This window comes from Penicillium cosmopolitanum, assembly GCF_028827165.1.
Source record: "Penicillium cosmopolitanum strain IBT 29677 chromosome Unknown utg000003l:1.0-3747932.0:1.0-3751027.0, whole genome shotgun sequence".
Lineage (NCBI taxonomy): Eukaryota > Fungi > Ascomycota > Eurotiomycetes > Eurotiales > Aspergillaceae > Penicillium > Penicillium cosmopolitanum.
In genome coordinates, this window is record NW_026622673.1 from 3277463 (window position 1) to 3303448 (window position 25986).

General features: G+C 47.3%; 11 protein-coding genes across 11 annotated transcripts; 3 read left to right on the forward strand and 8 right to left on the reverse strand.

Moving 5' to 3' along the window:
- Positions 1 to 123: 123 nt before the first annotated feature.
- Positions 124 to 3259, reverse strand: N7509_001252 (glycoside hydrolase family 115 protein; the record flags this gene model as incomplete). The annotated part of the gene is made up of 6 exons (XM_056625889.1): positions 124 to 1106; positions 1159 to 1774; positions 1870 to 1935; positions 1986 to 2335; positions 2373 to 2749; positions 2820 to 3259. The coding sequence occupies 6 exons, from the start codon at positions 3257 to 3259 to the stop codon at positions 124 to 126; spliced, it is 2832 nt and encodes a 943-aa protein (XP_056494471.1).
- Positions 3260 to 3811: 552 nt separating this feature from the next.
- N7509_001253 (uncharacterized protein) lies at positions 3812 to 5574 on the forward strand (the record flags this gene model as incomplete). The annotated part of the gene is made up of 6 exons (XM_056625890.1): positions 3812 to 4111; positions 4173 to 4226; positions 4275 to 4498; positions 4553 to 4803; positions 4906 to 5288; positions 5344 to 5574. 6 exons carry the CDS (start codon positions 3812 to 3814, stop codon positions 5572 to 5574), a joined length of 1443 nt encoding a protein of 480 aa, XP_056494472.1.
- A 1856-nt stretch (positions 5575 to 7430) lies between these two features.
- Positions 7431 to 7982, reverse strand: N7509_001254 (uncharacterized protein; the record flags this gene model as incomplete). The annotated part of the gene is made up of 2 exons (XM_056625891.1): positions 7431 to 7671; positions 7768 to 7982. The coding sequence occupies 2 exons, from the start codon at positions 7980 to 7982 to the stop codon at positions 7431 to 7433; spliced, it is 456 nt and encodes a 151-aa protein (XP_056494473.1).
- An 879-nt stretch (positions 7983 to 8861) lies between these two features.
- N7509_001255 (GNAT family N-acetyltransferase) lies at positions 8862 to 9572 on the reverse strand (the record flags this gene model as incomplete). The annotated part of the gene is made up of 1 exon (XM_056625892.1): positions 8862 to 9572. The coding sequence occupies one exon, from the start codon at positions 9570 to 9572 to the stop codon at positions 8862 to 8864; it is 711 nt and encodes a 236-aa protein (XP_056494474.1).
- Positions 9573 to 9891: 319 nt separating this feature from the next.
- Positions 9892 to 12062, reverse strand: N7509_001256 (GMC family oxidoreductase; the record flags this gene model as incomplete). The annotated part of the gene is made up of 3 exons (XM_056625893.1): positions 9892 to 11431; positions 11498 to 11935; positions 12007 to 12062. 3 exons carry the CDS (start codon positions 12060 to 12062, stop codon positions 9892 to 9894), a joined length of 2034 nt encoding a protein of 677 aa, XP_056494475.1.
- Positions 12063 to 13315: 1253 nt separating this feature from the next.
- Positions 13316 to 15015, reverse strand: N7509_001257 (CFEM domain-containing protein; the record flags this gene model as incomplete). The annotated part of the gene is made up of 8 exons (XM_056625894.1): positions 13316 to 13620; positions 13675 to 13742; positions 13798 to 14180; positions 14232 to 14299; positions 14356 to 14392; positions 14458 to 14642; positions 14690 to 14825; positions 14890 to 15015. 8 exons carry the CDS (start codon positions 15013 to 15015, stop codon positions 13316 to 13318), a joined length of 1308 nt encoding a protein of 435 aa, XP_056494476.1.
- Positions 15016 to 16458: 1443 nt separating this feature from the next.
- On the forward strand, positions 16459 to 18129 carry N7509_001258 (peroxidase family protein; the record flags this gene model as incomplete). The annotated part of the gene is made up of 7 exons (XM_056625895.1): positions 16459 to 16657; positions 16711 to 16829; positions 16885 to 16915; positions 16974 to 17123; positions 17182 to 17502; positions 17566 to 17740; positions 17799 to 18129. The coding sequence occupies 7 exons, from the start codon at positions 16459 to 16461 to the stop codon at positions 18127 to 18129; spliced, it is 1326 nt and encodes a 441-aa protein (XP_056494477.1).
- A 901-nt stretch (positions 18130 to 19030) lies between these two features.
- N7509_001259 (Amidase) lies at positions 19031 to 20738 on the reverse strand (the record flags this gene model as incomplete). The annotated part of the gene is made up of 3 exons (XM_056625896.1): positions 19031 to 19486; positions 19553 to 20550; positions 20606 to 20738. The coding sequence occupies 3 exons, from the start codon at positions 20736 to 20738 to the stop codon at positions 19031 to 19033; spliced, it is 1587 nt and encodes a 528-aa protein (XP_056494478.1).
- Positions 20739 to 21326: 588 nt separating this feature from the next.
- On the reverse strand, positions 21327 to 22989 carry N7509_001260 (uncharacterized protein; the record flags this gene model as incomplete). The annotated part of the gene is given in 6 exon segments (XM_056625897.1): positions 21327 to 21658; positions 21732 to 21847; positions 21902 to 21991; positions 22046 to 22539; positions 22599 to 22819; positions 22830 to 22989. The coding sequence occupies 6 exon segments, from the start codon at positions 22987 to 22989 to the stop codon at positions 21327 to 21329; spliced, it is 1413 nt and encodes a 470-aa protein (XP_056494479.1).
- Positions 22990 to 23363: 374 nt separating this feature from the next.
- N7509_001261 (uncharacterized protein) lies at positions 23364 to 23768 on the forward strand (the record flags this gene model as incomplete). Its single annotated transcript, XM_056625898.1, has 2 exons — positions 23364 to 23636; positions 23688 to 23768. The coding sequence occupies 2 exons, from the start codon at positions 23364 to 23366 to the stop codon at positions 23766 to 23768; spliced, it is 354 nt and encodes a 117-aa protein (XP_056494480.1).
- A 349-nt stretch (positions 23769 to 24117) lies between these two features.
- On the reverse strand, positions 24118 to 25799 carry N7509_001262 (cytochrome P450; the record flags this gene model as incomplete). Its single annotated transcript, XM_056625899.1, has 4 exons — positions 24118 to 24172; positions 24312 to 24577; positions 24653 to 25106; positions 25213 to 25799. The coding sequence occupies 4 exons, from the start codon at positions 25797 to 25799 to the stop codon at positions 24118 to 24120; spliced, it is 1362 nt and encodes a 453-aa protein (XP_056494481.1).
- Positions 25800 to 25986: the final 187 nt, after the last annotated feature.

The following is a 25986-nucleotide window of genomic DNA, read 5'->3' on the forward strand; positions in this document are numbered from 1 at the left end:
TTGCATGCTGTGGGTGTTTTATCCATTGAATCTTAATCAAGTACGACTTTGGAGATTGAAAAACCCCCGCCTGGTTCCACGAGCTGCCCCTTGAGATGCTTCTGAATCTAAGGGTTTCGCACCCTAGAGGTTTTCATGCTGCAATTCAATTAGGAAACTGGGCGGTGGCCCTAAATAACTTTCCCGGACTCCCCCAAGATCCAGGACGACTTTCTCCAAAAGAAGGTTTGGGTGATTAAGCCGCAGGCGAAGGACGTGGTCCCCAGTCTCCAGATTACGAATATTGTGGTTCCTTCGCCAGACACAATCCATGACAGAGTCTAGCCAGCCCTCAGCCGGTAGTTTATTTGGTACACGGGAATCCGAGAGAAGATAATGTGATGTAGTTTGTTGATCGTCGATGGCAATATCGTAAGACATTCGGTGTGCTGGGTCGATCTCAAGAGTCAAGTTGAAATAAAGGGTAATGGTGACTTGCGTGGAATGCGAAAAGGTATAAATAGGATATTCAAGGAATGGAATATTTCCGCTTATCGAATTTGAATTGCAAATTGTGACAGCTCCATCATTTGATCGGCCAAGCTCTGGGTGATGCTGGTATGGGTCCTTGGTTCCCAGCCCCGCAGCAGGAATGGAGATGCAGCCATCTGATTCGACGAAGCCAGAGAAGCATTCTGGGACCCGCCGACCGTAGATGGGAAGATGAACATGTTCAAAGTCACCTTCTTTAGAGGAAACGCTGATCAGGACCTCCTCATCAAACTCGGTCGGTACTTTCTCCCAATCAATTGCAATTGTGATGCGTGAATCGTCCCCATTGGGGTGAATATCTCCATCACTCCGTGAAAGATGAATCCAAGAGTGCGGCACTGAGCAGCTCCAGTGAATTGTTTTCGTGCCCCGAGTGAATATGTCGAACCACCTTTTTGTGGGTCCATATCGGCTCATCGAGGAGAGAGTTAGACCCGGGACAAGATCGCGTCGGCTAGGGTGCGTACGTTCGCTTTCCTCGTTGATTCGCCCAGGTCGAACACCTTCGTGCCCCTCCACAGCTACTCCCATCTGACCAACAATGATGTTGCTATTTTGACCACGCTGGACGTAGGCTAAACCGAAGATAGCATCCCTGAGATGGAGCGTGCCAAGTGTCGCCGTAACCCATGTGCGCTTGGCACATCATATGATTCCATTTTCCATCCAGAAGGGAATGGAATTCTTGGGATAGCTTGAAATCTGCATCAAAAAGATCCAGGGCTTGTCGCAAAAGTTTGTTGGCTGTGTTGCGTCGTTGGCGGGCGTGAAGCTGGTTACGGGCTTGGACAACACGAAGCTGGGTGAATATGAAGCTGGATTTGACAGGATGAACCACGAGCTCCCAAATTGCTGCCTTTTGTTCTGCTGAAGCGGTCTCGTAAAGACGCTCCGAGGCTAAAGCTAGCGCTTGCCATCGTACCACAATGTTGTCAGCTTCATTATAGTGAAGCAAAGAGAATGTTTCTGGGTCGATGTGCTCGTGTTTGCGGAGGCGAACAAGACGATCGTACTCGTGCCAAATAGGGACAATGGCCTTGCTCAAACCTCCATCGAAGCAATCTGTAGCAAAATTGTCTAAGAATTGAGGGATATTTTCGCGACACACGGAGTTGATGTTCCAAGCCATCGACATTGCGAATGTCAGCGGCACTTCGATCGGCTTTATGTCGCCGATGTTGAACACCCATATTTTTCGAGCATTGCGATGATGAGCCTGGTTAAGTTGATGATATATTTTCCCCTGTTATACAGGTCGTCAGCAAATGCTAACTACTAGTTTGTGGTAAGTGCCCAAGGGGTTCCCCAACACGGTCACGGTGCCTCAAATAAACATACCAGTGAGTTTGAATTAATCCACTTATAGCTTCGAGGCGCACCAACGTACTCAAAATGATAATATATCTGTTTTAAATGTAAGCAAAGTCCATGGGGCTCAAGAAATTATTACTTACACCTGCACCCCCAGCTCTTGACTTCTCGGATCCAGAAGGAAGACGGCGTAGAGTCCCAAAGTTGTCGTCGGCGAACAAGAGTGTCACATCATCAGGGACCACGAATTCACCCGCTTGATATAAGTCTTGGACTTCTTTGTATAAAGCGAGTACCTGAGGAACAGCATCTTCCCTGCCATGTACCTCCTTGAATAGTGCTCGCTGCTGTTCGAGCACATCTCGGACCACGGCACCAGGGTCTTTTGTAACCATGCCCTTATCGTATTCCCCTCGAATTCCCATTGTGAAATATGATTCCAGACCCTTTGCGCGTGTAACACCTTTGCGAAAAAAACCCGATGATTTCCTCCCTGTGAGTTGTCCAATTCCACGTCCCATCCGAATGACCCTCTTCGAACCACTCTGTTGTAGCTCGCTGCATCGGCTCGTGATGGGAAGTTGAGACACATATGCCATATTCGTCTGCAAGGTGCTGATTTTTTGGATCATCGAGAAAGAAGACTGCTCCTGGATTTGGGTACCCAGGCCACATGGCGGGCCACATGAAGTTCGCCTTTAGCCGAAGCAGCAGCTCGTAGACATTCTTGTAGAAATCCGAGTTGTACTCTCCGAATTTTTCCAATACCCATGCAGTCAGCGCTGGAGCCTCATCATTGATAAATATGCCACGGTATTGAATGCTTGGCTCGCCGTGGGTGGTTTGAATAGGAAGGGCGAAGATCTCGCGGTGAAACTTCGGGGGAACATCTGCCCACCAATACCATCTTTATCGATATTCGCAGTTAGCAATTGTTGATGGATTGTGAAGTGTGATATTTCTTCTTCATAACTCACGGGGAAACCCCGATTTGGCTTGATAGTGTGTATGCGCCAAAAATGGCACCTCGCTTGTCGCTTCCAGCAATCACCAGTGACCTTTCACAACCAGGAAAGGGGTTCTCGACGACTGCGGTGGTGAAGGACTCCCATTTCCCACGAATTGAACCGTTATTTATTCTTCCCGACCGTTCGAGCTCCTTGAGAATCCAACATGAATCAATCGAGCCGATAATAATCGCGTTTGAGCCTGTCAGCTCCAGAAAGCCGGCCTGGCCCTCGTCCACGACTTGAAAGGGATTGGCATCGCCCTTGGTGACTCGACCGAAGTCCTCAGCGAGCGCCCGAGCTGCATGGTGGACTCCCTTGAAATCATTGGAGCTTGTGATTATTGTCGCTCCAACGAGGCCAAAAAGCTCAGACGAGCTGTCAAAAGTGACCAACTGTTCCTCAAACATAATAACTATGATGTCAACAAGCGACAAGCACCAGCTGGTGATGATGGCTGGTGATTCTGCTTCTGCTCACCAGGACCCCGCGTATCCCCGCGCAAACACCATTATTCCGAGCGGCCGACTAGCTAATCCTCCCGCTGCGGCTAGCAGGAGCTAGGCGTGGGATGATGCGTCTCTCGGTTCTTGCTCGCCCGAGCAGACCCCATAGTGGATCCAAACCCCGGGATCTCGCGGCCATATCGTTTGCCGGTCCATCAATCAGCGGTCCTCTAGTGTTGCCGATGTCGCCCAATAGCCTTCCCTTGCCTGATTTCCTACTCGCTAAACCGGCCATATGGTCTCAAAACACCGACGCTATACCCGGTACATATCGCTGGGCGTGGGGGTGAATCCCCATGGGGGATGGAATGATGAAGTCCCGAGCCACGGAGATTGCCGATCCATCCCCGCATTCCCAGGAAGCCAAACTGCATATTTTCTGGGGGAATATAGGGGCTTGTCGCTCTCCCCTTTGACGAAGTCTCCACGAGAAGATTTTTGGTTCATCCTGTTACCATGCCGGACAAAATAAATAACCAGGAAATCGAAAATGCCGCGGGTGTCGGCATCCATGATGAAGCGCCCGACAAGAACCTCACGAACTACAACTTGGTCGATAGGGAGGTTGCCAAGTACGCCACCGATGGAGCTATCGAGATTGACGAAGCCACAAATAAGCGCCTGAAGAAAATGATCGATAAGCGGATTTTAGTGGTGATGATGATTACATACCTGATCCAAACGATCGATAAGGGGGCACTCGCCTTTGCGTCGATTATGGGAATCAAAGAAGACGCACATTTACAGGGGAATCAGGTTGGTTCATCAAAAATTAGACCAAGGTAATTATTGCAACCGAGTGGCTGACAGTCAGCAGTATCAATGGTTGACGACCATCGTCTACCTGGCGATCCTCTGTGTCGAGTTTCCGGTAAGCCTGCCAATATGAATACGATGGCCAAATACTTATGGAAATTAGGAAAACTGGATCATCCAGCGGGTACCAATTGCCAAATGGCTGTCCTTGAATATTTTCTTGTGGGGTATATGTATCGCGTTGATCTCAGCCATGCGGAGTTTCACTGGCCTAATCATCTTGCGTGCTTTCATGGGTGCCTTTGAAGCAGCATGCCAGCCAACATTTGTGATTTTAAGTTCCACATGGTACAAGCGTGAAGAGCAAGGTAGCGTCATTAACCTCTGGTATGTGAAATATTCTAGTGGAAATCTGAAGTACCCGATCGCTGATAATCTTAGGTTCATGATGAACGGAATCCAGAACATCATTGGTGGTCTTTTAGCCTTTGCATTTTCCTTTGTCCCCTCGAACTCGCCAGTGAAGTCATGGGAGGGTCTTTTTATGACTTATGGAATTATTACAGTTATTTGGGCGACTTTTGTCTTTTTCTGGATGCCCGATTCCCCCATGCGCGCCAAATGTTGGTCGGAAGAGGATAAACAATTGATGGTTGAGCGAGTACGACAGAATCAGACCGGTCTCCAGAACCGTATTTTCCGAAAAGGAACAAGTTTGGGATGCACTTAAAGACCCTCAGCGTATGTAATCTACCAAACTTCTCTTTTGACAGAACTGTGCTAACTATATTTAGTTTATGCTTTCGCTGTTATTCAAATGGTCACTGCCATGCCCAGTGGGGGCATTGGAGCCTACGTCAATATTATCATCAACTCGTTCGGATTTAGTACCTGGGAGAGCCAGCTTCTGACTATGGTCGTCGGTGCTGTTGTCGCAATTGCCATGATTACATCGGCATATCTTGATCGCCGCTTCGGAAACACGATCATCATCATGATATTCTCTGTGATACCGTCGATTATTGGTGTGTCCATTCTGATCGGGGTTCCATTTTCACCTGATAAACGAGTTGGCATGCTCATCGCATACTGGCTCTTCTACTCGTTCTTTGCTGTATCCTCCCTTTCTTTGGCCCTTCTTTCTCGAAATGTGGCCGGTCAGACCAAGAAGTCTTTCGTCATTGCTTCGAACTTTGTCTTCTGGGCGGCGGGGAAACTCAATTGGACCACAGGTCTTCCGTGACAAAGATGCCCCGCGGTATTACCTTGCGTTCTCTATTCTCCTAGGATGCTTTGGAGTTATGATAATCACCCTATGCCTATTGCGAGTCTGGTACTCTATGCAGAATCGGAAGCGCGATGCTAAGATTGCCTCTGGGGAGGTGGTTCCCGACATTACCTTTACGCATGGATTTGAGGATATCACCGATCGGGAAAACCCGCACTTCAGATACTCTTACTAAATCCCAACGCTCTATTTGATTTTCTAGATTCAACAATAAGCAGCGTTTAGAATGGAATATATTGGACCTGGGTATTGAAAAGAAAAATCCAATAAATAGCTATTTGTACCACATCAACCCAGAAAGCGACAATATCCGCTTTTTGTTTTTCTGTGTTCCCTACTACCTAAGGCTGTTATCGTCATGCCCTTGCAAGTTCGAAAACAATTTGGTTATTAATAGCTACTAGTTATTATTACGAGCTCTTCTGGCGCCCAGCCGGAGGTAATGTCAACCTTGGACTCGGAAGTTCTCAGGGGCCGCGACCACGATTGACTCCAAGGCTACTAGTGCGACACAAATACCAGCAATATAAAAAAGCCCAATTATGCGACGGATGGCGGAGACTTTCATTGAATACTTCAAACTTCCTGACCCAATTCCACCGGGAACTATATTCATCGTCTTATGTGAGTTGTCACAGTGTTTGGAAGTCTATCTGCGAATGGGGCTTTTTGGAAATATTATTTGCCGACGTTAAGGGGAATTTGAAGACAAAATTCACGCTGAAGCATATGGCATTCGGGATATTGTTTGCGACGGTGACGCCCAAGCGCCAGAAAATAGTCTTCACAGACAAACTCACAATTTGGCATGGTTTATATTTTTAATCCGAGCAGCTGGCTCCGTAGTAGCCGCTTGGCATCGTACATGCATGCTGATTTTGCTTACACTTTGAAAGTCAGCGTAGGTTGAACTTCTTTCCTCACTTAAGTAGCGATCTTACAAAGTGCGGTGGCAAACACCGCTGAACTTGCCAATGTCCACCACTAAAAGAATAACATGCCTGCGTTCGAGTCAAACAATGCTGAAAATAGACCGAGTGGTTAGACCGTGCTGTTTCCACATAACCAAAATTTGTATGTCAGTTACGGTTTCCCTCATACCCCGTGATAGATCTTTTGACCACTAGCAATTTCCTCTGGCTCTATGATTGTTTCTATTGGAGAAGCATTGAGAGTGACCAGAAAAAGATGAAATGTGACCCAGGTGGCAAACTTCATGGTCTAGTTGGGATACTCTGTAACGTAAATATTTTCGATATCACAGCATAGAAAGACCCAATGCTTGGAGAAGTATATTGCCACCCGTGAACTGAGGTCAATTCAGCATTTATATTTTAGCGTTGATTCTATGTGGGTATGAGTCTGGAGAGCTCGTGATAGAAACCTGGAGAATGTAGCCTTCAAACCGAATTTTTGTGAAATATCTCCTAACGGGGACTTTAAAGCCCCGGGCCTTTTGCTCCCGAGCAAGCGGAAACATCGAGAAGGTTCTTATCTGTTGAATTTCCCGTGGAACCAGGAAAAGTCATATTCTTTTTGATTTATGCCTCAAGAACGGTCTCACATGCTTTCTCATATCATAGATCATTCCAGTGCGGTAGATTGGAGCTCATTTCCGCTGCCTGCGCGAGTTCCCGGGGTGGGTTGCGATAAATGCGATAAATAAAAAGACTTTGAGTCACGTTTTACCTCTGACTGGTTCATAACTAAACGGAACCCTCTATGTAAGATAGTAGTCCAATCAATCAATGCCTTGTTAAGGAAGTAAAATGGGGGAAAATAACTGAATATCATCGTGGCGCTGAGAAAAGGAAATCCTTACATCGCAAATAATACCGATTATAAAGAATGTAGATTCTATGATGGAGACATGGTATCTTGCATTGTTGGCCACCGGCGAGCAAAATATTGACATGAAATTCATAGGTACTTACGTCTAGTGAGAAGCAAATTCTAATAGAGGCCCAAAGAATAGTCGTATAAATAATGATTGAGAACACGTAATTTGCTCACAGGTCAGTAATTGGATATCTAAGCAAGAACGATAGGAAGGTCATAGACTCCGGCCCACTTGCACACCTTCGACGGGTATTCGGCTCCGGTATTCTCGCATTTCCACTTGTCACCGTTGATCTCGCCGGGAGCGAATGCCTTGGAGTTGACAACAGAGACATTCAACTTAATATCCTCAATGTCGTAAAGAGACGGGAAGTTGACTTGGTAGTTAGGGTTCGAGCAATTAAACTTGTAATCTCCAGACATGCCGCCAGACCTACAGGAACATTAGTATCCGAGTTTATGTTGGAAAGAATCATCCCTGCGGGCAAGATAGTAATTTGGAACAGGTAGACTAAAGCTGCCAACATACCAGGCAGAAGAGCAAGATGTGTCCACATTGTTGTTTGGATCATTCAAATCAAAATTGACGATGCGATACGCTGGTAGTGATTGGTCGTAAAGGCTTGCAGTCAGTTTAGTGAGCTGGAAGGCCTTCAGGTCGCGCTCAATGTTGGACTCGGAGGGAGCAGCAATGGCGGCGCCATTAAGAGCGAGAAAGGTGGCAGTGATGCTTGAGGTCTTCATTTCGGGCTTTTTTGGTGACTGAGACAGAATATTAGAGAGTTTCGTGGAGATTGCTTTCGTAGATATGGATATAAATTGTCTTTGAAAGGTTGGTGGATTGAAGTAATTATTCGGTCACGTATCCATGTCCCTTTTATATCCCAAAACCTTGGAACATGTCTATTCTCATCTGAGACTCTAACACATGATTACTACTACTTTGCAATGGCCCAGCTAGAGGTCATAAAGCCAAGAAGACCTTGTCACCTGTAATTCCATGGTGCCGAAATGAACAAGCCAATAGTTGTCAAGGAAAGATAGCTGACTTGAGACAAACTGCGAAAGCTTGGCCGGTCGCCTTACGGAATCACTGGATAGCTCTGTAAATAAATTCAATATGATTGGTGGGTATTTTGAGGATAATCCTAGATCGTCGATCTATCACTGTCTATTTCAAATTCAAGGTCTGAGTCGAGTCCATAATGGTTGGGCCGTTTACGAGGTGTTTCACATTTCTCTCAGGCGTCCAGCTGTACACTTCCTGGCCTGATTCTTAGGCCCTCCCATGGCAGCCTGAATAATCCTCCTTATTCCTCTTCTTTATTCATTTCGCCCGCCTGGTTCAAGCAAGAGGTATTCACATACTAATCTGCTTCGTAGGTTTCATCGTCCTTTCCATACTGACATCAAAGTTCCAGCCAACAACAACTCATCCACTCTTAGACCGATGGAGGGAAGGGATCGGATTCGCTAACCCTGCTATCCCTTGCTTCTTTACATTCTTTTGGGCGATACATGCTCGGCACCTCGGCGTCCCGATAAATGAGGCCATGTACTTGGGTCCTGAGACCTTCATTATCTCGGCGGAGTTCGAGTTGAATTGGTTTTTGTGAACTGAAATTATTTTACAATTAATTCCCACTCGATCTCACTCGGCTCTTTCCAATAGTCCGTCCCACTGTGCACAAACCCAAGCTTTTGCAAAAGTTTGGCACTGCGCTCGTTGTCTCGCTCTGTTTCGGCAATGAATCTCTTCACGCCCCTCTTTTCAATAGCCCAGTGCATGATTGCCTCGGCGGCTTCTTTCGCTAGTCCACCTCCCCAAAACTTGGGGGAAACACCATACCGGATTTCCACCATTTCCTGCCATGGTGGGAGGGCCGGGTCTCCTGCCTCTCGAGGCGGAAGGGATGTGGTTGACGCGTCGCGAATACCGGCGTAGCCAACCCACTCAATTCTACCAAGGTTCTCGAAATTTGAGCCAGCAAGAATATCGAAGTTTTCTTTGTCAATTATCGAAATTCGAGATGGGTTTTGATCGGATTGAACTGTCTCACGCAAGCCCACCGCAAAGTCGCCAATTGCATATCTCCGCCAAGACCGACCGATATCGCGCGTCTCAATTACGCCGCGTGTTTCATCATCGGTCCAATTTCTTACGGGAAAGTGAGTCCCAAATCCCATTTCACAAAAGCTTGCATCTGCGTGTAGTGCGGCATAAAGTTGGCGGTAAGGTTTTAGTGACACCGCAATCGGCGTGGGTAATATGATTAGCCTGGGCGTCGTAATGGCGAAGGGCTGAATAACATCATTTGAGTTTGGAGAAGCCATTTCAGGAATATTGCTGTATGTGTTTTTTTCTTCCTTTGGCTAGCAAAAGGGTAGGATGGCGTAGATTTTAAGGAAGACGTGATGAGATTGGCTCCAGAAATCTCAGGCGGTCGGGGTCCATAAGCGGATTAGTGCAAATTTTCCATGGGGAGCTCTTCCACCTGGAAGGGTGTGTGACGTTATAAAATATTTCAAGTTTTGCGCAGCATTTTACTATTGAGCCCTAGTCCATGAAGGTATAGTTTGCAAAGATTATGTGGAGAAAAAATATATTATGACAAGAATATAAACTTGAAGAAAAGAAAGCTAAATTGCAATCTTATGAAGCATCGGCGATGATCACCTCGGCTGCCTTTTCACTGATCATGTAAATCGGGAGAGCAACATAGTAACCCGGAATTTTGGGGAAGACAGAGGCATCGACAACGCGCAGGCCATCAACTCCTCGGACACGGAAATCGGAATCAAGCACAGCCTGGGAGTCTCCATCTTCTCCGATCGCAGCAGTGCAGCAGGCATGATGCCCCCAGGCCTCTCGCCGGATAAAGTCCTTCATATCAGCCTCAGAAGTGACATTAGGGCCGGGCCAGACTTCATCGAATCCGCCATCGAGAGGAATTAAGTCATCGAAGATTGTGCGGGAAAACTCCATGGCTTCGTAGACTGCTTGTACATCCTTTTCATCGGCGTCATTAGCGGTCACGCCCGTATCAAATGAGTTGAAATTAATGATAGGCATGTCACGAGGATCAGTCGATCTGAGTTCGACTGTGCCGGCATTATTGCGGCTGCGAGCTTTAAGGGTAATCCAGGTCCAATGCTGAGCATCTTTCAGACCTTCGTAAGAGTAGTTTGGGTAATAACCCGGGAAGTTCACGGGAGCTCCCGAGACCAAAAGATCAGGTTCATCGTCGGCGACAGAAGATTTGCGGATGATGGCAATGGCAATCCCGTTGGTGGTATATGTTCCTTTGAATAGAGGGTCGTTTTCCCACTGTTCCAGACAAGGGTCCGGCATGGTATACATGAATGTGCACTTAGAAGTAAGAACAAAATCGGTGGGCGACTTTCCAACGACGCCAGTCTCGTATCTGTCCTGCATGTTGGAGCCAACACCGGGGAGGTCCACAAGTGTTTTGATGCCGAATTTCGATAATTCTGCCCGTGGGCCAATACCACTCAGCTTCAACAACTGTGGGGTATTGAAAGAGCCAGCGGAGAGAATGACTTCGCGTTTGGCAATGACGGTACCTGGCTTGCCATTGGAACCAGTCGGAGAGGCGCGAGGGTCTGCACGGTAAAGACTTTGTCCAAGAAGATAATCGACACCGACTGCTCGCGGCTTGGCCCCATCGGTGTCAAATCGGACATTGGTAACCAATGTATTTAACTGAATGTCAAGATGATATTTGCGGGAGCCATCATCATTAACAGCATTGACGGTTGTCATCAAAAATTCCCGTGGGCCTGTTCGCTTGTACTCAGGGACGTCAACAGCCAGAGGAACTTGATAAGGGCCTGTGTCATAGTCACGGGTTGGGGAGGGGTTGTTCAGGTCGCGAAGCAGGACACCGGCAAGTCCAGTAACCGTGGTAATCAGCTTGCCCAGCAAGGACTGACCGGCAGCAGTCGCGCCAGCGAGAATTAGAGAAAGAAGTTTCTGATCTTCAATCACAAGTCGCAAATCAGTAAGACTTGTTGTGAGCCATCCGTCAAATCCGTGTCCCACCAGGCTGCTCGGGAGATATCGGTTACGCTCGAGTCTTGTGAAGTATTGTCGCATATTTGATGCAGACCAAGAGTCGTTGCCGGTGAGAGTTGCCAGTTGCTCCCAGTCATTTTCATACGGATAAATTGTTCTAGAAAATCTCAATTAGTATCAAGTATGTCGTGACCGTTACTATCAGATTAATTTCAAGACTTACATCATCGCATTATGAGCAGCGCAGCCGCCCAGAGTGCCAGCTCGAGGGTACAAGATTCCCAGGGGGTCTGATCCCGTGGGCGGATTAGGACCGACATGAAGATCCCCGGAGGGAGTTCTATAAGTCATTTTGGAGTCTTCCTCCTGGCGTGTCAAATTCGAATAGTGATTGACAAAGTAGTCCCACCTCATCGGTTCATATTCTGTTGACTGGAGCTGCAAAGCAGGGACCATTTGCCTGGTGGCGTTTCCTTGATCATCCCCTGCATCCAGAAGAAGAACCTTAAATCCGGCAATGGCTAATCTTGCTGCAAGAGGACCGCCGCCCGGGCCCGATCCAACGACAACATAGTCATATTCAGAGGTGGCTCCGTCACCCGCCGTTTGGTTTGTTGATCGTCTCTGGCTGTCATGATATTGGTGGTTCGGCCTATGAGTACTATTCTTGTGTATTAGCCCTGCTTTCCGATACAATGGTAGTCGAATTGAGTTTCTCATCAAAGAACATACGAGGCCTGGACAGCCGACAGGGCTGATAAGAGCCCTAAGGCTAGAGAGAGACGCATGGCCGGCAACAAAGAAAGAAAAAAAGAAAATGGCAAAAGGTATGACGAAAATGAAGTAAAGAATGAATCGCAGTGAGAGGCAAAATGGAAATGGCAGGGGAATTAGGCTTATATTACTTTATTTTAAAGCCGTGACACTTCTCCCACGGGGGTTTCAACGGTTTTCCCACATCCTTCGGTATTTGCAGTATTGATCGGCATTCTAATTATGCTTGACATTATCTCCTCAATGTCTAATGATCCAGGAGAGAGGATGGCTCCGTAAGGTACTGCAAAAGAGTCTTAGTGTCTCTACAACCGGCCAACTGGGCTCAAATTCCCGGCTCTATCGCACTGACCTATGGAGCAGTTTTGCAAGCGTCGGGAGAATAGACGACAAGTTACGGAATACAGGCGACGAAACTCCGGGCCGTCATGTCAATTGTCATTTAGGGGGCTTCAATTGGGATAGAAATCCCCATTGTCACGAGCATGCCATGATGATTTGACTACACTAAGGCCATTTGACATCCGTTTAACGCTGATCACTCAGGTTCTGGCGCCACTAAATTAACAGTGGGCCTAGCTTGTCCATATTATACATACTTTCCACGTTGTTGATCAAGCTCCTTTTAAGGACGTTGTTGAAAAGTCGGGTCTCCTCCTTTAGGTATAGCTGTTGAATATTAGTGCCATGGAGGCCCTTGTGCTTTGGAAGGATTTTCTGAGTTGAGACAGGTGGATACGGAGGGTGGGGCATTTGGCCGGTTGTTTACCACGTTCATCCCCAGCCAAGAGGCCCTTGCCATGCAAAGTGGTGGATACCTAAGCCGTGGGCTGAGACGGGACCCGTATTCCGGTGCGTTGAGGCCCATTGGGTTACTATATTCAGTCGGGGCAAGAAAGTACCTTTCCGAGCCAGGGGACGCGGGTGCGACTAATCCTTTTCGCCTGGCCCCTCCCTTTCTAGAAGACCTACCACTAAATATGGGATGTTTTATTTCTTTTTCTTTCCAAAGTAAAAGGGAATCAAAAATTTTTATTTTTCATAGTATTTTGTCATTGCCGATTTGACATGACCCAGAGAGTCCTTTCATGATTTGTTTGAGAAAAGAAATGGTATATCAATAAGTGGGATTACCACCAATATTGACTGAAATGGCGGACTTGAGAATATAGACAAGTTGAAAGAGATTAAAAGAAAGGGGATGCAATATTGAAGCATAAACATGCTCATTTTCGTCCGAAAGAACATAAAGTATGCTCGCCAATAATCAGACATGACGATCTAGATGTAGATTAGCTTGACTGGAATTTTCCATATCATCCAGTGGGTAGAAGTTTCGAGAGTCACTTTTGCTTTGGACATGAAAACTGTTCTGAACATGAATTGAATTTTCAAACCGAGAACCGTTTCCTCGAGAATGAGAATTCATGCCGTATGACTTGGTGTGTTCAGTATCTCCGAAAAGCTTCGGAGAAACACGCCGCAGTAAAGAGCGAATTGCGGGGAGACAGGCACAAATGACACCAACATCGCATTCAATCGTGCTCCAATAACCGATAGCCACATAATCCCCTGTTCCTCATCAGTATATGTTTGAAAATTGGGAGGATAAATTCCGATACTTACAAGTTAGGTTCTCGGTCGAGGCAAAATGAATGAGGGAGTTGAGGCGAAGGATGCTGACGAGTGTAACGCTGGGATTGAGATTTAGCATTTGCATGAGAGATTGATGGGCTCAGAATCACGTACAAGATACCAAGGCTAAACATGCACATAACAAAAACCTTTTTTCGCAAGGAAAGGTTAAGGTTCCAGAGTTGCCGCAGCGGCAGAACCATGACAATCACATCGAAAAGCATGTTGATTGCCGCCGCCGCCCAGCCCTGTGCATTGATATGGTTGCACTTGTAATCACCTTCGCCGTCCCAGTGAAGCCATGCGCCAGGTAGTGGGCTGCACTGAAATACTGAAATCAACACAAAGGCAATCAAGTAACAGACATTAAGTCCAATGACAACATAGGTCACATTCCTGAATTGCCGTTCAGGAAAAATGCGAAGATAAAAGCAACAGATCGAGATTTTCGTCAGGGGTAATATGCTGAGATAGATCAACTCATCCCAGAAATAAAGCTGTACTTGATCAGAACAACTCTGACTTTAAATATAGCCTGGAAAACTCACGTAAAGAATGTGGGTGATATTATCAAAAGGGAGTGTCCACATATCCCTGCCAAGGCCAGTGTCTGCCACTTTAGAAAGGTTAGCAAACAAATCATCACGACAAGTGAATAAACCAAAATCTTACAAACAGCTGAAAGTGCCGAGAGTGGGATGACGAGCGCCTGGAGATAGTAAGCCAAGATGTCGCATAAATATAAACACTAATGGTAGTGGAGTTAAGGCGCACCATTGTTAGAGCCATAGTCCAGTCATCCCAGCCAAAGGTACCACCACAGCATCTCAAACGGGCAACCATGCGAAGTATAAAAGCAACAAGAGCAATGATGCCACCTGCGACTCCAGCATAAGAAACAACTTTCGTTCGATCTCGTATGGGAGCGTCGCATGCCATGGTAGTGACATTTTTGGTAGCTTAAACATCAGCATCTTTGTCTTAAAATGACCAGTTAATTACTCACTCAAGGATTGCCGAATGGTGCAGCTAGCGACGACACAACTTTCTAGAGCCTCGGTGTATTTAACGTCCGTACACAGACATTTTTGATCGGTAGGTGCACATGAGGCTTCAGATAAAGAAGATTTCATGCACAGCAGCTTTTAAATGTCAGCTCCTCAAGTAACAACAGGGCTCAAGATCGTAAAGATGAATCCTTCTTACCGCACACGGTGGTAGACTGGCCATCAACTGCGCCGCGCTGGACGCGCTGGATGCGCTGGACGCGCTGGCAATCACAGTGACGGGCAGGATAGCCACAGCCAGGAGAATACCACCTAGAAAACGCATTTTAATGCTGAGGAGATAATATTCATTTGTGAAACAAGGCTGATGCGGAAAGCACGGCTTTGAAAAGGTAAGAACACTGAGGAAAGGAGACTAATCTTGCCTACGGTCACCCCTTAGTCAGAACAGGGGGTCTACGGAGTACTGAAGAAAACATTTATTCAGAGTCTTTACTAGTTCAAAAATTATGGCAAAATAGCCTGCAGCGATTTTCAACTGGAGATTAGTTCTCCGATCTTGCAGGCTAGGCGCATTCGAGCCATCTGCACGGGATTTCTTAGTGGTTTATCTCTGTCGATCGTTTCAAATTGCAGCAGAAATTATGGACTCGCAGTCTACAGCTGCGAGTCTAGGTGTTCAAATGGACGCACAGACAGCCTCACCGATGTCAACAAGTTACTAGGCTAAAATTCCGCTCGGTAGTTGGTTCATGAATCAATTACGATCTGCACTTCACAGATTGTATTCTTTCTGGTCCCTGTTCAGTTTCATGTGCCATGGAGTTTGCGGACATGTGCCGCTCCCAAATTACAAAAGAGGCAAAACATAAACCTAGTCGCGGCTCCACGAGTAAGCCAAAACTTTAATGAGCCGCGATCTGCACTCGGGATTTTTGACATTGCACTCCACTTTGAAAAAGGTACTTCCCGGGATACGAGACCCCCTACTCCGTACTGCGTAGTCGATCCCACCAAGCGCCACCAAGCTGGAACAAACCCAATAATTATACCAAGGCCGTTGGGCTCGAACCTTGAATCTCCGCTTACTTCTCCACAGACTGGGGTTTCAGATACCCTCCTTCCTCTCCGAGGCATGATCGCTTTGACAATGGCTCTTGTACCTTCTCTTCTCCAAAGGTCGAAAAGAGAGGATGATCAGCGCTGTCATACCGTTGATGTGCCGGCAAGGGTACCCTAGGGTAGTCCCGGAGTTCCCCCGGCTGGATCTAACTGTCAAAAAAAGGGGCTCATTATCCAGATTGGCAGGGGAGACAATTCACCTACAAGAATGAATTTAATTTTTATATCTTGCATCGCAATTGCCGTTTGACTCTTGCAGCCCTGGAGCACGATCCCCGCGAGGAAATTTCTTTAGCGCGAGATTTGATATTTTTCAGCCTAGAGAAGCAATTTGTTGCCGGCGTTGAGTGGGGCACCTTTTTACGCGAAATACCTGTAACGCGTGTGCATTATCTATTCCCATATGGATTGCTGGGGATTATGCATAATTTGGCCATGTGTTGGTTAGCATGTGGAAGAACATGTTCTTGAAGTCCATTCAGGGGTCGGCAATTAATAACCCGATGTTTAATTTACAGCCGGGCAAACTGTGATTTCGTATCTAAGCGGCTATTCCGCATTTTCTGGAATAATCCCCTATCACAACCTTTTCGCCGCAACCCCTTCTTAGTTGTGTTGAGAAACTGAGCAAGTGGGTATATTCATCATGAGGATTTTTACTCCTGGGCAGTTGCTTTGGCAATCATCACTCATTGCTGCTGTGTCCGGTTTTCCGGACCTTCATGGTGGTTCTGCCTCTCATCAAGGACTGCATAAGAAGTGTCCTTTTGCGGACATTCCGGAAAATGCAGCAATCAAACATGACAAGAGGTTCTTGTTCGATTCCATGAAGTCTCCCATCGACAGTAAGTGTGAGAAAAACCGGCAGCACGATCATACTTATAACTTGTGAAATTAGTTACTGGTGACCATGAGTTTCAACCGCCTAACTTTGAGAACGGCGACCAGCGTGGGCCATGCCCCGGGCTAAATGCGCTTGCAAACCATGCCTACATCCCTAGAAGTGGAGTAGTTTCAGTAAGTTTGATCCTTCTCAGCTGAGTGGGTTCATCCTTTGCTAAGTGCATTGAAGTTCGGAAATGTGATCACGGCAATCAATGAAGGTAAATGCGAAACCTTATGCGCGTGATAATTCAGCTGAAACTGACCTCAAATTGACAGTGTACGGCATGGGTGTTGATCTAGCTACTATTCTCGCGATCATGGGCACCGTTTGGACTGGAGACCCACTATCGCTGGATCCTAGCTTTTCAATTGGCGGTCGCGATACTGGAGTCAACAATTTGCTAAACAATCTTGGGGGCCTTCTCGGTATGCGTTGATTGAAATGGGACCTCTTGACAATGAAGCTTACCAAAATTATCTCTAGGTGATCCTCAAGGCTTGATTGGCTCTCACAACTTCATCGAAGCCGACTCCTCTAATACACGAGATGATCTTTATGTCACCGGCAACAGCCATACCCTCAATATGGACAAGTTTATGACCTGGTACAACATGTCTACAGACGGTACCTTCGACATGGATCTCATGGGGGAGCGTGCAAAGAATCGCTTCCATGAGACAATCCAGACAAACCCAAACTTTTACTACGGTCCCGTTACAGGACTTATTGCCCGGAACGCAGGTTACCTCTTCTCAGCCCGAATGTTCCGCAATCATTCCCGTGAAAATCCAGAAGGAGTTCTGAGTAAGTACATTCTTTCCGAGTTTGACCGTTCGGTGTCTTTGAAAGCTTCTAACTGTGCTCTAGCCAAGAGTCATGTCCGGAACTTCTATGCGATCTATGGCGAGGAGGGCAATTTTACATACCGTGAGGGGTGGGAGCGGATTCCTGAGAACTGGTACAAAACACCTATTGATTATGGTCTTGTTCAACTCAACCTGGACACAATCGCATGGATCGCCAAATACCCCGAACTTGGAAGGTAAAACACCCACTGAAGGCTTTTTATCCAGGCCGAAACTAATTTTGGCATTTTACAGCATTGGCGGCAATTTGGGCAAGGTCAACAGCTTTGCTGGTGTTGATCTTTCAGATTTGACTGGTGGTGTATTCAACCTGGCTAATCTCTTAGAGGGCAACAACTTGCTGTGCTTCGTTTTTGAAGTGTTGAAGTTTGCTAGCCCAAATGCACTGTCTGGGCTGTACAAGACGCTGGCAGAACCACTGGAGTTTGTCACCAATGTAGTTGCTGAGCCGTTGCTAAACTTGACATGCCCAGCATTCAAGGATCTTCAGATGGGTGGTAAGCCACTCTGGGAAGCACTTAAAGATGATTTTCCAGGTGCCATGAAGGGCGATGGCGCTTTCTAAGTATGGTATTATTGCTTTCGGGTACCTCCAGCTGCGAATAAAACATGTGAAACATTTCGCTTACAACCTGCCATATAGTACTATTTACAAATGAGTTTCTTTTACAAAAAAATACATAATACATATAATGGTTCAAGTTCTGAACTCTCCTTGATAGCCACCTCGGGAAATACAGCCCTGGAGATAAAGTGCTGTCAGGTTACTATTAAGATATCCATCTTCATGAATTCTAGTCGCAACAAGGTTACTCACACTAGTAGTATAGATATGAGGGGAGCTGCGACTATAATTCACAAGGGCCCGCCACAATGAGATTATGCTGGTGAGGCCCAAAAGGGCCCGGGTATAATAGACACCTGCCAGTGGACATCTCATAGCGGATCACTGGAGGAAGATGGAACCTTGGAACTTGAAAGACTCTTCCACGATATAGAACTTGAAAGCGATTCGGAGCTGATTCAAGTTGTAGGTAACTTGAAGCAGGATCTAGTACCTAGGTAGTAGTAGGTAGTAGTAGCTATTAGGATGAGTGTCGTGAATAAATATATTTGTGATGAAGCCCTTCGGCCCCGAGGCCTTGGTAGAGGCCAGTTAGTAGCCGGCGAAACAGTATACTGCTGACAGTGAAAGCGACGCGTCAAAGCGCGCAAAACCCAGTGTAGGCGTAGATCTGAACATTCAGATGAAAAAGGAGGATTAATAACCGAGAATGAATGGCATGGACGAGTAGTAATGTTCAAGTGTGATGTCGCACACTCCGAGCCTTAGACATTCAGGCATCAAGGCCGCCGTATCATCCATCCAGCTTCACTCTAGGGTCTTCTCTCCTCCGAGTCACATGTCACCATATTTTCATCCTTTTCATCCATCCATCATCCACTAGGCAAATCATTCTCCCAGTTCAAGGTCCCCTCATTTGAATCTCTATTTTCGACATCACTAAATCGTCCTCGACGGATTGTTCCCATGCGTATGCGGCTCGCAAGATCGTCAATTCATCGTGCCACTTGCCCACAATTTGCATGCTAGCTGGCAACATAATTTTCGGATCCTCCTGCGAAGGGACAAATCCTATTGGCACTGCAAGTGCTGGATGCCCCGTAGCATTGAAGGCACATGTGTTGTCTATCAATCCCTGTGCCGCTCCAAGTTGAGCAATTGGTGCTGCGTCTGGACTAGGCAGTTGGCTTGCGCATGATAGGGTGGTGGGCATCACTATCACATCAACAGAAGAGAATGCCTCGTCATATTTGTCCTTCAGCTTGCGCAATATGTTGACAGTCTTTGGATAAACGGTTGAGTGATGTTTCCAGGCAAACTCGCCACTGAGAAGACCCTCTTTACACATCACACTCATCTGAATGAATTTTAGTGATGACCGACTAAAACGGATTCGGCATTACTCTCCAGATGCAGAACTTACTTTGCTCACGGCTTCAGGTGTATAAGGGAGGCCTTTCTTTTCAAAGAGGTCCGTCAACATCACCTGTCGTCGACCTGTTGCCTGGCCCATCATTCCCATATGATTTCCCATCTTGCTGAGTATACTATACAATTTTTGCGCATCCGAGTGCAGAGGGATGCTAATATCCTGTACCTTAGCTCCTGATTTCTCAAAGGTATTAACAGCATCTCTGAACTTCGACAAAACATCCGGATTTATCTTGTTCGGCATGCCTTCTTTCAACACCCCGATTCGCAGGCCTTGGAGAGCAAAATCCCCCTGTTTCAGCAAATTTGAATAACGAGGAACGTCTCCTGGAGGCTGAATTCCAGGCCCCGACCGATCATCCAAACCATCTGCCCCAGCAATAGCTTCCAACAAGAGCGCAGTATCGAAAACCGTATTTGCGATCGGCCCAGCATAATCCAAGCTAGCATCATTGCTCGCGATACCAGTATACGGCACTAGCCCTGTTGTCGGCTTAAATCCATACAGTCCTGTCAACGCAGCTGGAATCCGTATACTACCGCCTTGATCGCATCCAATGCCCAAGTCTGCTGCGCCGCTTGCCACAATGGCTGCTGTGCCTGAACTGCTGCCACCGACTGAATATCCCCGCGCATATGGATTGTGCACTGGCCCTGTCGCAGCGGTCGCGCTGACTGCCCCACGCGATAAATTCTCACACACGGCTTTGCCAGTGATTACCCCGCCAGCATCGATGATGCGCGATACGACGGTTGCGTCGGTATGTGGGACCCAGTCGCGAAATGTGTCTGTGCCGAGTAAACATGGCACGCCCGCGACGCAGATATTATCTTTCAAACAGACTGTTTTTCCATTTAAAATTTGAGAAGTTGGAGAATCGGATGAAAGCTCGAATCGCCAGGCCCATGCTCCCAGAGGGTTGTCTTCTTGTTTTGGGAAGTGGATATTCTGCCGGGGATTCTTGGTCGTGTCGGGTTCAGGCTGGTAGTCTGATGAGTTAACTGTCAGTCAAATGCGAGAATGCGGAGGAGACTTCGGTCTGACCTTCCATCGCTTCGATAGATTCTATTGTTTCCTCTGTGCGTAGCAGAAAAGCTTCATAGTCTGCTATCTCATCCTCGGGAATATCCATGGATAGCTTTTGTGCTAGCGAGAGCATTTCTGCCTGGGTCGCCATGATTAGAGCTGAAGGGTGGCCCTTTGGTATATTTCAAATTATCTCAGGACTTTTCTTGCTTGAATTTCGTGCTCCGTTGCTTCTTTTATACAGGATCTTCGTGGAGATTCGGTACCGGCCGATAGTTAAGTGGGAACCGTGGAATTGTTTTTGGTTATATACCCCCGCACCAATCTGCGAATTCGGCTGGGGCAACGATGCTCCGAGTCGGCTCAGATGTTGACTCGCCGATGACTCCAACTTTGGGGTAAGGCGGGGTCTGCGGGAATCAAATTACCAAGCTTACTCGCGCAAATTACCGATACAAAAAACATAATGACAGAAGCCTACCTATTTAGGTCATAGAACAGATAATACTAGCGAATCAAATGAAAAGATAAAATTGAACAAAGCTGTTGAAGGTAGTAGCCATCGAAACAAGAACCGAAGCTATCTACCAAAGGACTAGTACAACCGACGAAACAAGAAATGTGAGATAACCCAGCGGTATGCAGAAAAATTCATAAATTTGGAATAATACAAACCTACTAATGCAAACTAAATCCCTAAAAACAGCAAGATCAGAGAGAACAGTCAAAAATTGGCAGCTCATCCCCTCGTCCGCACATAAACCCAAGTATAATATCCCAAAGTCCCAACCACACCAATGAGCGACATGAATGTGAGCGATACTCCAGTAATGATACCCTGCTCAAAATAGCCAATCTTGAAACCGGCCCTTTGCTTCGTCGAAGGAAGTGGGGAAATAGCTTCGCGCCAAAGGGCATCTGATTTGAGCGTGGCATTGTTTTCTAGAATCGTTCTGGTGGTGTATGCGCTGACTGGAGCGTTTATTAGTTGTGGGCGTGGTTTTTGGAAGGAGGTCGGTGAATAGCGTGTTTGGGGACTGTAGGGTGTGCCGCGTGGGAGGGCAGGGCCGACTTAAATTGTTTGTCAGTATGATATTTCTTCTAGCATTTGGAGGGAGATTGTTGGAGGGGCTATGAAACGCACTTAGCATGTGGCTGGGAACGTGATTGACCCAAGAGATATCAGCATCAATAAATTGTGTAAGATATTTTGCTGAAGCTGGGGCTGCGAAGGCATAGGTTGCTGCGAGCGTTTCTGATCTGTTTCGTGTTAGTATAGTTTTCGATCTGCTTTCTTTCAAGGTAGAAACATACGCATTGATGTCGATGGCATCATCGAGACTGGTCACAGGGTGCACCAGTAAAACTTTCTCACCGACCTTCTTCTTGAGCAAGGGTGATTTCCTGGTTGGTCAGCTTTTTAGATATTTCTATCCCAGTACCACATTTATCTCTTACCGATCTTGAACCTCAACCACGCCCCAATTACTACCAGACACAAGAATCCGTGCAGTGCGCTCTTTGTGAATAGAGTCTAAGAGCCCCGATCGTCGCGGTGGTGATTGCTGCTGTCTAGCCTCGCCGTTTTCACCTGCAAGGTAGCGGGAGGCATGTTGGATGACAGCCTCGACGAATGGCTTCATGGCAAACTCGTTCACAAGAACCACATCCGGAGCGTACGCCGAACGTCCACCGAATGCAAACCGCGCAGCCACCAATGCTTCGGCAGCTTCGTTGATTTTGGCAGTGCGGTCAACAACAGCCACCGTTCTGGATAATGCGGGGGAAATCATCCCATTCGGCGCATCGGATGGGATCTGTGCAACAAGCAAGGCTTTGTTCACGAATGACGAATCCGGTCTCTGCGAGACAATTGTAAAGGTGTCGTGATCAAGCGCATCTGGAAGGAGCTTTCGTAAAAGACCAGGAAGAGTCATTGTAGTTTGCGGTAACTTTTAAAGTAAGTATTCAGCCCATTAAGATAGTATTGATGTCGATCTGGTCAACTCACCTCCAGTACGATACAATTTCCGGCCGCCAGCGCGGCTGTCAAAGCCGAAATCACCGAATAAAAAAGTGTATGCGTCGTCGGGGTGATGTACACAATACCCACTCCACGGGAGGCATCGGCGCTATCCTTTCCATTCTTGATGCGATATTCAGCTTCAAGATCCTTGCTCAGACTGAGTGAGACATAATGCGCCCGCAGCTCTTGCAAGGCCAGGACGACCTCTGCGCGCACCTCCTGGCGCGTATGACCCGAGTCTCAGGCGAATAGCATCTTGGATCTCAGCGATATTTTCAACCAATGTAGATTGTAGACGATGGAACTGTGATTGACGATACCGCGTGTTTGCTGCGCGGCCGTCGATGTTGCCGGCGACGATGCGCGGAAGGTCCATGTTGGAATAAGCTGGAAATGCAAAGTAGAACAGAATGGAAAATTAAAACGAGGAAGAAAAAAAGAAAAGGGATTTCAATAAAGAGAGAAACTGAAGCTAAAGAAGAGGATCCAATTTACCCCGATACTTTAGCTCCGCCCGCAGCCATCGCCTCGGAGCTCTCATCCTCATCCAACTTCCATTCGGGATGTGGGGGGAGAAAGGGGGCGCGTGGGGGGATTACGCTACAATCAGCTTTAATGATCTGTCAGCGGAGACAATAGTTACCCCGGGGTGCGACGGATAATAATTTTACATCAGGTCTTCTCTAGGAGACCCCTACTTTCGCAAGTTCATCCGTTCTCACAATACCTTCTGCTTTGAGTCTATTCATCATGTCGACGACAACCACCACCACAACCACTGCAAGCACGCTCGCCGTCTTGGCCGATTATGAAGTGCATCATAGCGGATCTCACCAGCCTGACCAACAAACCGAGACAGTAATTTCCTCTCAACCGGCCGACTGGCCAACAGATCACCGTCGCGTCCCTGCATATCGTCCTGTGCAACCGAATCTGAGCTATACCGAACGTCCAGCGGGAAACGGCCACCCTGCGGAATATGCTTTCATTCAAATCATGCTCCACGGCGTCTGGCTGAATGCGGTAAGCAATGTTCTTGTCCGAAGTCAGAGGTTTACATTCTGATTGAGATAGTCTGTCGCGCGACTCTGGCGCTTTACTGGGGGGAGAATGAACGATAAAATATTCCATTACGATGTGGGGCGGGAGTGGTAGACAGCCAACAAGCGGGGTGCTACTTGTTGAATGGAGTTCAATTTATTATTTGTTTTGTCTCGGGTTACATGCGAAGTCATCTGTATCTTTCAAGTTTTCTTATTCCTTATTTTTTTATATTATTTCAGCCTTTTTTACAATATCATTTCAATGGATTCATTTCGTCTACAGTATTTCCGAAAAACGGTGTCACCACCTGCACTCTTTCATCTTACCAAGAAACACTTAACTACTCCTGGATGTCGCCGTATCAGTCTCATTGGTTTTGGTGGTGTATCGTAAATTACCGGGTTATTAGAATAGCGGGGAGTCTGTTATAACCTGTCAGATCTAGGAGATGTTGGTCTAATTACGCTGGTGAAGAGTCTAAGGCATTCTCCCAACGGATAAACCCCTTTGATTCACTTGTGATGAATTAGCAACTGAGGCTGTACGATGTGCCATGAGTGGCTATCAGCAGCTCATATATTTCCTTCTCTCTTCTTTAATATACATAGCAACGGCATTTTCTCCCACAAAAGAAAAGACCGTTGCTTCTCCCACCCTTTGCTCTCTGTACAAAGCTCAATGTCAAAGTTCCACAGCATGCGCGCCAGAATCATACGCATCTCAGCATTTGCCAGGTTTCGCCCGATGCAGTTGCGAGGGCCAATCGAGAACGGCTGAAGTACGTCGCGGTTGTCGTTGTAAAAGGGCGACGAGGCATCTTCTTTGGCGAGCGGTAACCAGCGCTCTGGGAGAAATTCTTCGGGGCGGTGGAAGTTGAGGGGGGAACGGTACGCAGCGGATTGGTGAACAGATACTTTTGTCTGGTTTTATGGAACACGTCAGGTTAGTGTTCGATTCTTCTTGTTTCTTCATGAACAAAGTAGCGGGAAGCATACTCCAGGAGGGATCTTGTATCCTGAGATATTAATTGAATCTGGGGGTATTGTTATGCGTTCGAGTCCCCCCGGCGCGGGCGGGTAAATTCGCAGGGCCTCATTTAGGCAGGCAAGCATGTATGGTAGCTGAGAGGTCGTCTGAAAGGTTATGTCTGAATCGGACGTTATGGAGGAGCGCACCTCGTCGGAGACCTTGCGAAGGGCGTCGGGCGTTCGCAGCAGCCAGTAGGTGACCCCCGACAGCAGGGTGGCGGTGGTTTCACTGCCGGCGATGATCAAGATATTGGCGTTAGCTTCCATCTCTTTGTCGGTGAGCTCCTTTTCTTTGTCGCCACGATAGCGCAACATGCTGTCCATGAAGTCGACGGGGCCGCGATGGAGGGTGCTTCGGAGGCGCTTCCGGACGGTAAGATTGCTATATTCGATCTGTCGCTCGCGGTTCTCCATAAGTGACCTTGGGACAAGGAAGAGTGATAGCGCATGAAAAAGGAGAGAGGAAGGCATCGCGCAGCTTGACAAAAGCCATGCCTCGGACTGCCTGGAAGATGGTTGCCACCCACGGGTGGTATTCAAGCGAGTCCAGCCCTCCAAATGGTTCCCCGAAGGCGAGGTCTCCGATAAGGTCAAATGTAGTCAGGTTGTACCACTTGACTATGTTGACTACCGGATTGGGCGATGCAGCGATCTCCTCCAACCGCTGGATCAGCTTATCCACGTAGCCGCGGAGAATTGGCTCCTGGACCTGCAAGCCCTTGGCAGAGAAGGCGTGCGACAGGGCTCGGCGGAAGCGGCTGTGGTCAGCATTGTTGGCGCTGATGATGTCTGACGGATTACTTGTTGAGTGGAGAACTTTAGGGAGTTGCCGCTCGCCGTGACCATGTGTGTAGATGTCCCTCCATGCTTGAGCAGTGATGAAGGAGACTTCCTCAGGACCAAATCGGACAGCCTCGCCGTATTTATTGTGGAAAGATCGAAGGTCAATATCCAGCCGTCCTCTAACCAGGGAGACATAGCGAAAGATGGGAAAAGCAATCCACAGATTGGGTCCAGGTAGATCGCGAAGTGGGTGAAAGTACAATCTCCGAGTGAGCGACAGGCAGGGCCAGAGGAGACAGAAGACTACTGATATCGCGAGCACATAGAACATGGCGATGGTGGCCTCGAGTTTGGGCTGTCGGGTTTTGAGCGAGCAAGACACAAGACCCGCTGGACAGGGTAGAGTATCGAATTTAAATAACAACAGGCGAGACCCCCAGTTTAGGGTCGCTAAATCGGCAAGTTTTACGATCGGATCCGCGGCAAAAAGGTATTCTCTTTTTACCATCGGCTCCGCT